The 11,930-nt window shown below is 39.6% G+C and overlaps 1 protein-coding gene and 1 pseudogene across 10 annotated transcripts in view; one reads left to right on the top strand and one right to left on the bottom strand.

Annotated features, from left to right (window-relative positions):
• Nucleotides 1–348: 348 nt before the first annotated feature.
• PLEKHA3 (pleckstrin homology domain containing A3) overlaps nt 349–11,930 on the top strand; it is a 138,381-nt gene continuing 126,799 nt past the window's right edge. For 9 of the 10 annotated variants that reach the window (XR_010944367.1, XR_010944366.1, XR_010944364.1 and 6 more), the window contains exons 1-4: nt 398–535; nt 4,306–4,422; nt 8,997–9,152; nt 11,663–11,799. Coding sequence is in view for 1 of the 10 variants with exons in the window: in XM_067741409.1 (XP_067597510.1) it covers nt 496–535; nt 4,306–4,422; nt 8,997–9,152; nt 11,663–11,799 (450 nt within the window). In the remaining 9 variants the exon portion in view is untranslated. Of the gene's footprint in view, nt 536–4,305; nt 4,423–8,996; nt 9,153–11,662; nt 11,800–11,930 lie in introns of all 10 variants that reach the window. The other variant, XM_067741409.1, reaches the window with a different exon arrangement.
• On the bottom strand, nt 5,142–5,492 carry LOC137225949 (putative ribosomal protein eS26-like; annotated as a pseudogene).

Below are 11,930 nucleotides of genomic sequence, written 5' to 3'. Positions count from 1 at the left end.
AGCCTCGGGCTGGGCTGAGCCGCAGCAAGGCGCGCCCGCTCCTCCAGCCCCGCCGCCGGGGAGGGGTTTCCCGGGACGAGCCGGCCCCTTTCATCCAGGAAGTGAAAGCGACGTCGAGGTCAATGAAAACAAACGAGAGACCTGGGGGAGGAAAGGAAGGCGGGCGAGGAGGAAGGAGCGCCGGGGCGCGGAAGGGAGCAGCGGGGCGGTGGGAGCGCGAGCGGGAGGCCGGCCTTGGTCCCGAATTTGCCGCCGCCTTCGGGGCTCGCCCGGGGATGTCTCAAGGCCCCCAAGCACCACGCGGCGGCCGCCGTCCCGGCCTCTGAGGGCCGCCACGTCCCGGCAGCGCGCGCGGGCTGAGGGCTGCTCTGTGCTGGCTGGGGGCGCCCGGGGAGGGGCCCGGGCGGGCCGGGAGGGGCTGCCCAGGCCCCGCGTTTCCCCCTTCACCGCGGCCGGCGCCAGGCCAGGAGGATGCGCGGCGCCGGGCTCTGAAGCATGGAGGGAGTTCTGTACAAGTGGACCAACTATCTCACGGGTATGAGGGCTCCACTGACCGGGGTGGGGGTGGGGGCGGCGGGGAGAGAACTTGGACGGGCTCAGGCAGGGAGGCTGCGGAGAAGGCGGGTAAGGGGCTCCTCCTCCCTCCGGCAGGCCGGCGGGGACCCTCATAGCGAATCGGTTCTGTCTGGTTCCCGGGCTTAATCGCTCTCTCTGTCCCTTGTAAGTGCCCATCTGGCCTCTGCAGGGGACAGTTCGAGGCTGCGCACCATCCTGAGGGTGGGAAGTGCACCTGACCATTTCTTTGCCCGTGTAATAATACTTCTGTTTTCTCCTGTAGCTTCCGGAACCATTCCTAGTCACTCTACATGTGTTGCTGCAGTCTCTGCCTTTATTCACACTTAATTCAGCATTTTGTTGATAACTGAGTTGTTGGGGCATAGGACTGTAATGGGCCCTTTAAAATCAAGATTTCGTTTTAGGAAATCTTTTCACTGTTTCTTTTAATTTTCCTTAGCAACACGGTTTATTTTAAAAGTTCTCTTCGTTGAAGTTGTTCAAGCATAGCAAGCAAGATTTTGGAAGCTGTTCCCAGATTATATTCTCTTAGGGGTTGATTGTCAATGAGTTATCCTTATGTTTTGGTATTCAGGTAAGTGTGTGAGAAATTGTGGGAGAAAGTGCAAGACACAGAAGGTGGAGCAGGCAAATCAGTTTCACTCATGAAGTTGGTTGAAAGGAAGAACACCAAAGAACTAGGCGTTTCTGTAGAAATGAGAGACCAGCAGGGAAGGGCCCTTTTCCATGACACCAACAGTCTGGTTTATTAAAAGAGCCTTAAATCTGAGTTGTAGTCCCATCTCTGCCATCAGCTAACAGTAAGGACAAGTCACTTTTTCCTCTCAAGATCTGTCTCATAGGGCAGTGGTGATCAACTAGTTTATCCTGAAGGTGTCTTCCAACTCCAGAATTCTGTGATCTCACCAAATTAGAGGAAGGGGAGTGGATTTAAAGTAGGATTAAATAGCAAACAGATTTCTTGGTTTAGTGTAATAGGCCAGTCTTGATTTGCTGCCCACTTGTTCACTCTGCCAAAAGTATTGAACCCCTTAGTAATTGTATCAGACATTCAACTTGTGTCCATCTGACCTTGTGCAAAATTTGCACATAAACACTTAAAGACATAAGCACTGAGCTATAATTGTCTCTTTTTTTTGATTAGTTGGAATGTTAAAGACATTTATAGCAGCGAATGCTTTAACATTTATGATACATGGATGTTTTGTTTGCATTAGAATGTCAAACACTTTATTTCTGTAACTGGTATGTTTTAACAGGAAACATTTAAAAAAACGAGGCAAATTTTTTTTATTAGGCATTTTCACATGGGCTGTTGTGAGAACAGTTATACTGTTTAACTTTGAGATGGTAGTTACTCTGCTTTGAGATGCAGATGATCATCTCGTTGCAAACATTCTAAGCACGCAGTGGCTTGGGAGGTCATGTGAGGATCTTATGCATAGCCCAGAGCAATGGGTGATTACTAAGATGAGTCAAAATTTATTCCTGGAGCTAAATGTGGTCTTAGTGGCCCTCTTTCTCATCTCCTGTCGCTGAGCACCAGCTGGTTGAGCTTTTAACTTTGTGTACTTAAGGTTTTAATCTTTGCAGAGCATTTAAGTTAACTGCTAGTATGCAGTGTAGAAGCTTGATGAAATGAAATCTTTTGTTTGGAAGAATTCTATTTTTAAAATTTAAATTTGGCTCAGTGGCATGCTGATTATTTTAGTTCATCTTAGGTCAGAAGGATGAATAGCTGTTCATACTAAGTGATCTTTAAGGAACCTTCCAGTTTGATGACAGTGTGCTTTAAGAATCCTTTGTAGAGAATAAGAATTTCAGTAACATATGGTAGTTTGAGATAAAAAAGAATGTGTGTTATGAAAACGTATTAGAAAAAGGAATACCTATGCATTTTTTCCACAGATATAGCCCTTATACATATGTGTGAATCAATTAGAGATTGTTTCATTAAATATTTCTTCAAAGAGGTATGTAGAGATCATTAGCAGTCTTAGATTAATATACTTAACTATAGTCACTTTTCAAGTTGGTACAAATTCTAAATGAATCATTTTGCTCAATATTTATTTTAAAGAGATATTGAATCACAATAATGCAGGCTTACAAAATCACAATTTGTCCTGTAGGCACACTAGACTGGGGTTAGAGGAGTGTATTTTCACCATAACCTTTTTATAATTTGTTTGCCAAGGTGAATTAATATTTGGAAAGATACCATCCTCATCATTTCTATGCATGCCCAATACATTATGGATATACTGTGTATCTGTACTCTTATGGGTAACAGGCAATATCTCAGTTTTCTGTAATCATTCATTCATTCAATCACTTGAGAATTAAATTTTTTTTTAGTACCTGTTGTGTGCCAAGCACCTTTCCCAGGTTTTGGGAATTCAGTGATGAACAAGATAAAGTTCATGTACCAGAAGAACTTACCTTCTAATTTGCTAGACCTCATTAAGGAATATAGAGTTTCGTAAAAAGAATTTTCCAAGCCTCTGAAACTTGGTTTTGGATATCCATCCCTCTGAACTGTATTATCACATTCCCTGCTGTTAATCTTTTTATGATTACTCAGCATTGTCATTTCAAAAGTGTTATAGGTAAAGCCTTTTGGGGAGGTAAATCCTGGGTCTATATCAGGATGTAAGAATGATTCCCCTATCTGTCACTGTCTTGGTACTATTTGGCCCAGAAAAACTGAACTGATTAATATAGCAGACAGTGTCTAAAGTGACCAGGCTGAATGGTGATTTAACAGTCACAGAAAGAACAAGGGCAGTCGCACTGCCTCCAGCATGGTCACCATGTTATTAATCAGTGAACTGTTGTAAATTAGTGGCATGCTTGATAAGATTTCAGGGAACACTGAGTATGGCTTGCAAGAGTGGGAGTTGAGCTTCAAGGAAAGACATCATCACCCCCAGCTTCGCATTAGAGCCAAGTCTGTGATAGTTGTGTGCTGTAGTCACTGAGTCAATGCTAATTAAATGAATGATTTCAATTTCTAGCATTTCTGCCTGAGCTGTGCAACAGCAGGGCAAGGAGAGAGGAGTGGTGGCTCCATGCTCTCACCACAGGGTATGCGACTTCTGTGTGAGAGACTGTAAATCATTCAGCACTCACTGTGTGCAAGGGAGTTGGCTTAGGTGGAGTATTTTATAGGAGAGAGGAAAGCCACATTGCAGAATTAGAGGGCGAGGTGGCACTTGAGAGGTCTTCTTGTTCAATTCACTCATTTTGGAGACTGGGAATTTTTGATATTTAATGGGATGAAAATTCGTCTCAGGTTATTCAACCTGGGACAAAGAATGATAACAAAACTAGGGCTAGAATCCATGTCTTCTGTTGCTTTTTCCATTATGTTATAACCTGACTCTGTTTCCCTTAGAAGAAAGGGGCAATTGTGTTTGGGCTGTTTTCTGTGTGTAGGGCTATTTTTGAAGATGGGTCTAATGGGTTGTTAATGAGAAGGTTGTAAGCCAGAATAAAGGTATTATTCCCCATATTTATTCTGATCTAGAGGTTTCTCCAGAAATCTCTTCCAGCAAAATGGAGATTGATGCAAGAGTATTTTGGGCAGATCTTGGCAATTAAGATTTTCATTGTCAGAATGTTATTTTAGAGCCAAGAAATGACATGGATGGTAAATTTTGTAATCATAGTTTTCTGTGTGATTAAAGTACTGTTTTATTGCTGTTTTGTTATTTATGATCTTTGTAGGTTGGCAGCCTCGTTGGTTTGTTTTAGATAATGGAATCCTGTCCTACTATGATTCACAAGATGATGTTTGCAAAGGGAGCAAAGGAAGTATAAAGATGGCAGTTTGTGAAATTAAAGGTAAGTGAATATATGGAATTAAATGAATTTGTAGTTAGGTAAGTAAAGTGTTCTTCAGCATACTGCAAAAAGAGGAGAAAAGCGTTTCTAACCAGGAAGGGATCTTCTAATGCCATTTATCTCCTTAGCGTTCAGAAGTGGCACTTAGCATTGTTAGGCACAATTTTTGATATTTCTCCCTCTATAAATATACTTTGAATTGAAATTCGAAGTACTAGTGCTAGTCTTCCAATGTGGACTTGAAAAAGCAATTTCTTGTGGATGCCACTTTAGTGTCCATGCTGAGTCTACAAGTGTTTTCTTTCATGTTCATTGAAGCGTGTTGTAAAGATTGGAAGCTGAACTCTAAAGATGATGAGGCCAGCGCAGGTTTTTGGTAAAGTATGAACTCAGAGTCATAAACTCTTGTTCTTTGCTGAATTGGAAATAAGCTCTTCTGGGTAATAGAGATGTTTTTCCTTTCTTTTTCTTTTTTTTTTTAATGATCTTGAGAGTTTCAAGGAGTACTGGTCAGGAATATTGTAGGAAGCTCCTCTATCCGAATTTGTCTGGTGTTTTTCCCATGATTAGACTGGGGTTATGGGTTTTAGGGAGGAAGAGCACATCAGGAGTACATGCTGTCAACATGATACACCATTTTTTTTTTCCAATGTATAATTTCCATTTTAATATTTTTTTTGGAGAGGATGGTTTTTCTTCAGTCTATAAGGACTTAGTCTTTACGTGGACTTTGGTGGAGGTCATGGGGCAGCTTCCGCAGGTCTAAACTGGGGTGGGAGTGTTTGGTCCGTCTGGGATGAGCTTCACGGGAATGATTCCTGACTATCTTGCTCTGACTGGCACAACTCACGCAGTAATGTAGTTTTGATGTAAGTACAGGTGGGAAAGCACACAGGAATCGAAGACACTTACTTCCGAAATGTCCCCGATGGCTGCGGCCTCTACTGTGTTAATTAATGACCTTAATGGTGTCCTTGGGCATGCATTGGGCGAAGTTGGTGCAGTGAATAGGCTGCACATGGCCATGGCTCTTTTTTGGCATAACTGTTGTTCCTTCTTTTCTTCGTCATCTTGGAAGTGAGGACCCGAGAGAGCTGACATACCACTCTTGACATTAACCTTGACCACCTGTCTGAGGTAGTGTCTGTCAGATTTCTCTACTGTAAAGTTACCTTCCCCACTCCTTTTCCATACTGTGCTTTTTCAAAAGGGGAGAAAAAAGCAGTAAGTCATGCTGTAATTTTCATGAAGGAAGGTTTCATGGACCATTGATTCATTTGTGTGTGTGGTTGGGATATGTGGGGTGCAAGTAGGTAGGAGAAATCAGACAAAGTGGTAATGAAAAGTATTGAATTCTTCAAAGAGAATTGAAGGAAGAAATAAAGCACTAGAGAAAGGCGTGTTACACCCTACAGGGGCTCATGGCTACATAAGATATAGAAACACTTCAGCGTTGTTACTTGCATATTCTCTGAACTATATGAGGTGTAATTTTGTTTTATTTTTATAAATCACACAAGAAAAGCACATTCAAAGCATGAATTTTTATTTTTTTAAAAAATTATGGGAACTTCCCTGGCCGTCCAGTGGTTAAGACTCTGTGATCCCACTGCATGGGGCACACAGGGTTTGGTACTTGGTTGGGGTAAGATCCCACATGCCACGCACTGCGGCCAAAAAAGATATAAAAAAAAAATGATGGTTTTATCTCATCTTATTCTTCATATTTGATTCCAAATGAGATTCTGACTCTTGTCAGAAATCAAACTACATTCAAAGTTCAAAGATTTGACAACCTTGAGGATATTTAAAAGACTGTTAGTGGCAGAATTCTTAAGGCAACTCTAGCACTTTTTCAAGCCATGGCAGCGTTATTGTTGTCCTTGTTATTTGTTTAAAGAATAAGATACAGAAATGGGCACAAATCTTCAATATTCAGCCTTAAGAATGCTTACAAAGTGAATACATTTGTGTAATCACCACCCAGATCAAGAATTAGAATATTATCAGCATTCTAGATGCTGGGATAATAATCATGTTACCTCAGCCATTAATCTCTCTAAAAGGTTACCATTAATCTGACTTTTATCACCATATTTAAGTATTGCCTGCTTTTGAACATTATATAACTGGAATAAATCAATGTTTTCTTTTGTGTCTGGCTTACCATTATATTTGTGAAATTCATCTATGTCGTTCTTTGTAACAGTTCACCATTCTTACTGATGTGTTGTAATATTTTTATTGTGTGATTGTCCCACAGTTTGGCTCTCCATTCTAGTACTGATGGGTATTTGTTTGTTTTTTCCATTTTGTTTCCATTTTGGGACTATAATAAGTAAAGCTGCCATAAACATTCTCATATATTTATTTTGTTGAACATATATATGCGTTTCTGTTCAGTATATATCTAGAACTGGAGTGGAATTGCTAAGGGAGACATTGAATATTCATACATTCAGCTTTAACGGATATTAAAGGAAATACTATTCTTGACTTTTGTTAAAACAGTAAGGCACAAAGAAGCAGACTTACAGATGTAGAGAACAAGCTAGCTGTAGAGAACAAGCTAGCGTTACCAGTGGGGAGAGAGGAGGGAGGAGGAGCAAGATAGAGGTAAAAGCTTAAGAGGCACAAGCTACCGTGTATAAAATAAATAAGCTACAAGGATGTATTGTACAGCACAGGGAGTGTAGGCAATATTTTATAATAACTATAAGTAGAGTATAGTCTATAAAAATTTTTAATCACTATGTTGAACAGCTGAAACTAGTATAATGTTGTAAATCAACTATACCTCAATTTAAAAAAATTATTAAAAAAACCCAGTAAGGCAGACTTTACTCAGGTCTGTTGGAATAGGTATAGGAGCTACTGCAGTGGAGTTTTGCAGTAGGGGAGAGAAATTGGGCTCAACTCTGAATACAACAAAGAAAAGTGGGAGTTTATAGCCAAGGAACAGAGTGGCAGGGGGCGGGATAGGGGAATCAGTGGATGGAAAATTACAAGGATGAAACTTCAGAGGTAAAGGGGGATTCTGATTAAACAGACCTAACGGGATTCTTATTGGAGGCAGGTCAGGGTGATCAGATATTATTACCTGGGGGTGGTGGGAAGTGGAATTTGGTCAGATAAGGAGGGTGATCAGATATTGAGGGTGGGGGATTCTGGCTAAACTGACTTAGCAGGATGTTTGCTAAAAGTGGACTCTACTAGGACAGAGCTGGAAGCCCCAGATTGGGCCTAGTCAAGCAGAGGGTTCAGAAGAGCCCAACAAGTTTGATCAAGGAGAGACTTTTTGTCTCAGATAGTGCCAAACTGTTTACCAAAGTAATTGTACCAATTTGTTTTTCAACTAGTATGAGAGTTTCAGTTGCTTTTCATCCTTGCCAAAGCTTACTATTAGCAATTTGAAGATTTTGAATTGTTCTATTATACCTAGTGCTATCTCATGGTGTTTTTTTTTTTTTAAACACTAATGGATTGAATCACTGTTAAATTTATTTATTTATTTATTTTTGGCTGCGTTGGATCTTCGTTGCTGTGCGCGGGCTTTCTCTAGTTGGGGCAAGCAGGGGCTAGTCTTTGTTGCGGTGTGCGGGCTTCTCATTGCGGTGGCTTCTCTTGTTGCGGAGCACGGGCTCTAGGCACGCGGGCTTCAGTAGTTGTGGCACGTGGGCTCAGTAGTTGTGACTGGCGGGCTCTAGAGCGCAGGCTCAGTAGTTGTGGCACACAGGCTTAGTTGCTCCTCGGCATGTGGGATCTTCCCGGATCAGGGCTCGAACCCGTGTCCCCTGCATTGGCAGGCAGATTCTTAACCGCTGCGCCACCAGGGAGATCCCTCTCATGGTGGTTTTAACTTGCATTTTTTTCAATAACTAATGATGTTGAGTATTTTTTTAGATATTAATTAGGCAATTGAACATCCTCTTCTTTTGAAGTCCCTTTTCAAGTCTTTGGCCCAGTTTCTAAACTGAGCTATCTTTCACATTGATTTGTAGGAGTTCTTCGTATAGTCTGAATGAGTTTTCATATTGCAGATAATTCTCCTGATCTGTAGTTTGTGTTTTCATTCTGTTAATGGTATCTTTTGACGAACAGAAGTTTTTAATTTCAGTAATACCCAATTTGTCAAAAATTTTTTTAATTAGAACTTTTTATGTCCTATTTAAGAAATCTTCTTGAAGGTTTATTGTTTTACCTTTTATATTTAGGTCTATTTTAGGTTGGTGGTTGACGTAAAATTCTGTAAAAAAGAGTGTGATAAGTGTGACAGGGGTACTGGTGGCCCCAGGGGAGGGAGTTCTTAGATCTCACTTTTCAGTAGTTAATTTGTTGTTGTTTTCTGTTCACATGCTACAACCACTTTGACACCACTGCCAGCCTGGGTATATGTGAGAATGGTGGCTTGGAGGGTACCCCTGGATACCCCTTAAGGAGGTGTCACTGCCTGCCTCTTGAATCAGAGTTTGTTGTTTTAGGTCTGAAACATCTAATACTGTGTAAGTGATGATTTGATTCTCCACAAATTACTTGAGTTCGTGACTATATTTTCCCTTTGTTTATCATCGTAGTCCATTCAGCAGACAACACAAGAATGGAATTAATCATTCCAGGAGAGCAGCATTTCTACATGAAGGCAGTGAATGCAGCTGAAAGACAAAGGTGGCTGGTTGCTTTGGGGAGCTCCAAAGCCTGTTTGTCTGATACTAGGACTAAAAAAGAAAAAGGTAACTATAAATTTTTCCTTTGTGGTGAGAATATTTTCTTTAACATAAATGTAAATTGTCATGTTCACTTATAGTAATTTATCCCAAAGAAATAATCAGAAATGTAGAAGATCTATGTACATAGATGTTCATTATAGTGAAAAAATTTATAAACATTGCCAAGGTTTAAATTTAGGGGAATGGTTCAGTAAACTATATAGTGCTTTCATAGGCTGATATATTATGTAGCCAGTAAAATGTTTACAAGGAATTTTAATGATACGAGAAAATGCCCAAAGTTAAGTGATAATTGAAAAAAGCAGGATTCAAAATTACATAGCCACTCCTTGGCCAACTCAGGAAAGATATGTAAGAATTGGTCAGGTTGTTACCTTTGGAAAGGGAATTTGTGGGAGACACTCACTTTTCACTTTATACCCTTTGACCGTAACTATTGACTTTACCAGCTACAGATATTGCCCGTTCAAAAGCAAAGCAAGGGACTTCCCTGTTGGTCCAGTGGTTAGGACTCAGCGCTTTCACTGCCGTGGCCCTGGGTTCAATCCTTGGTCGGGGAACTAAGATCCCGCAAGCTACGCATCCATGGCCAAAAAGAAAAAAAAAAGAGCCAAGCAAATAATTTATGGTATTAGTTCAATTATATGCAGATATAATGTGAAAATAATAACAGTATTTATATCTTGGTAGTGAGATTGCAGTTTTTTTCCCTATATATTTTTGATTTTCAAAAATTTTCACTGAGCATGTATTACTTTTATAATTAAAAACAATAGAAGTTATTTAAATTAGTGAAAACAACTAAATTGTGGGTTATTGAAAAATGAAGGCTAAGGATTGAATTTATAACAGTTTTCAAATATGTGGAAGAACATCACGGATAGAGTGTGGTTAAGGGTAGGATAAGAAGGAATGAGGACTTCCTTGGTGGTCCAGTGGTTAAAACTTCGCCTTCCAATGCCGGGGGTGCGGGTTCCATCCCTGGTTGGGGAGCTAAGATCCCACGTACCTTCACGAGCAGAAAACAAAAAAACAGAAACAATATTGTAACAAATTCAATAAAGACTTTAAAAATGGTCCACATCGGAAAAAAAAAAAAAAAAACAGGGAATGAATAGTCACAATAGCCAAAAGGTAGAAACAACCCAAATGTTTATAGACAGATGAATGGATAAACATAGTATGGTATATACATAAAATGGTATTCAGCCTTATTATAAAGGAAGGAAATTCTAACAGATGCTATGAATAATGGTATGAATCTTGATGAATCTTGAATATGTGCTAAGTGAAATAAGCCAGTCACAAAAGGACAAATATTATTCTGCTTATGTGGGGTACCTAGAGTCGTCAAATTCATAGAGACAGAAAATCGAATGGTGATTTCTAGGGGTTAAGGGAGGGGGAAAAGGAGAGTTAGTGTTTAAAGTGTGTAGAGTTTCAGTTGGGGAAGATGAAAAAGTTCTGGAGATGGATGGTTGTACAGTAATGTGAATGTACTTAATGCCATCAAACTGTATACTTAAAAATGGTTAAAATAGTACACTTTGTTATATATATATATATATCTCTACAATTAAAAAGAAGGAATGGACTTAAACTTGGGTAAAAATTAATTTAGGTTAGGTTAAATGGGCAGATAGAGCTGCTTTGGTCTACTCTGGCTAGAGGGGCTTCATGACTAGTACCACAAAGCAGTGCCACTGGCTCAAAGAATATGGAGAAGCACCAGGATCTACTGTGTATACTTTTTTTCCTTCCTCTGCTGCTTACACATCTAGTTTAGAAGGTATTGGTAAGTGAGTGGCTGAGATTATGGCTGGATGTTTAGTCTGTCTGGATATATTAAAGAAAGGAACATAGGCTTTTAATTAAAAAAAATTCTTAAACCAATACTATGTGAAAATGAAGCTGTGAAAGGAACAGAAGAAAACAAATGAATGTTTATATAGAGCAGTTGTAACTATATAAGTTAAAAACTTCTGTTACCAAAATACAATAAAGAAAACTGAAAGAAAGCTGACAGATCTTGAAAAGTATTTACAGTATTTTGGAGGGATGAAAGATTGCTATCTTTAATGCGTAAGAACTTTTATAAATTATAAATTTATCGATTTATATATTACTAAGAGAAAAACCAAACATTAGAACTGGAAAAATGTGTAAAGGACAAGAAAAGCCAATTCACAAAAAAAGAAATACAAGTGCTTATCAAATTAAAGATGAGTAATGGAATGGAAATATCCTGTATAAGGCATTCATTGTCATCAGCCTGTCTCTGGAAATTAATCTACCTAAACTTCATGTCAGACATATGACAGCCAGTTTTTTCCACCTATCTAAAGAGAAGATGTTTCCTCAGGGAAAACCTTATATTCTATTTCCAAGGTCTCATACGTCTTAAGCTACAGGTATTCATATCTATTGCCTTACTTTTTAATGATTCCATTTTGTTGTTTTGCCTCTGAAGTATGAAAATAGTCTAATTGAATGTTTGCATATGTTCCTTTCAGAAATAAGTGAAACCAGTGAATCTCTGAAAACCAAAATGTCTGAGCTTCGCCTCTACTGTGACCTCCTAATGAAGCAAGTTCATACGATCCAAGAATTTGTTCACCATGATGAGAATCATTCATCTCCCAGCATAGAGGTATATCCAAGATGATCCTTTCATGTCTGATTATGCTTTGCAGCATATGGTGGGTGAACTTCTTACATAAGATGACAGAGAAGCATTTTCAAACTGAGTTATTCTCAGCTATTCAGACCTCTTCGTACTGT

The sequence above is a fragment of the Pseudorca crassidens genome, chromosome 6, assembly GCF_039906515.1.
Source record: "Pseudorca crassidens isolate mPseCra1 chromosome 6, mPseCra1.hap1, whole genome shotgun sequence".
Lineage (NCBI taxonomy): Eukaryota > Metazoa > Chordata > Mammalia > Artiodactyla > Delphinidae > Pseudorca > Pseudorca crassidens.
This window is presented reverse-complemented; position numbering and strand designations above follow the sequence as displayed.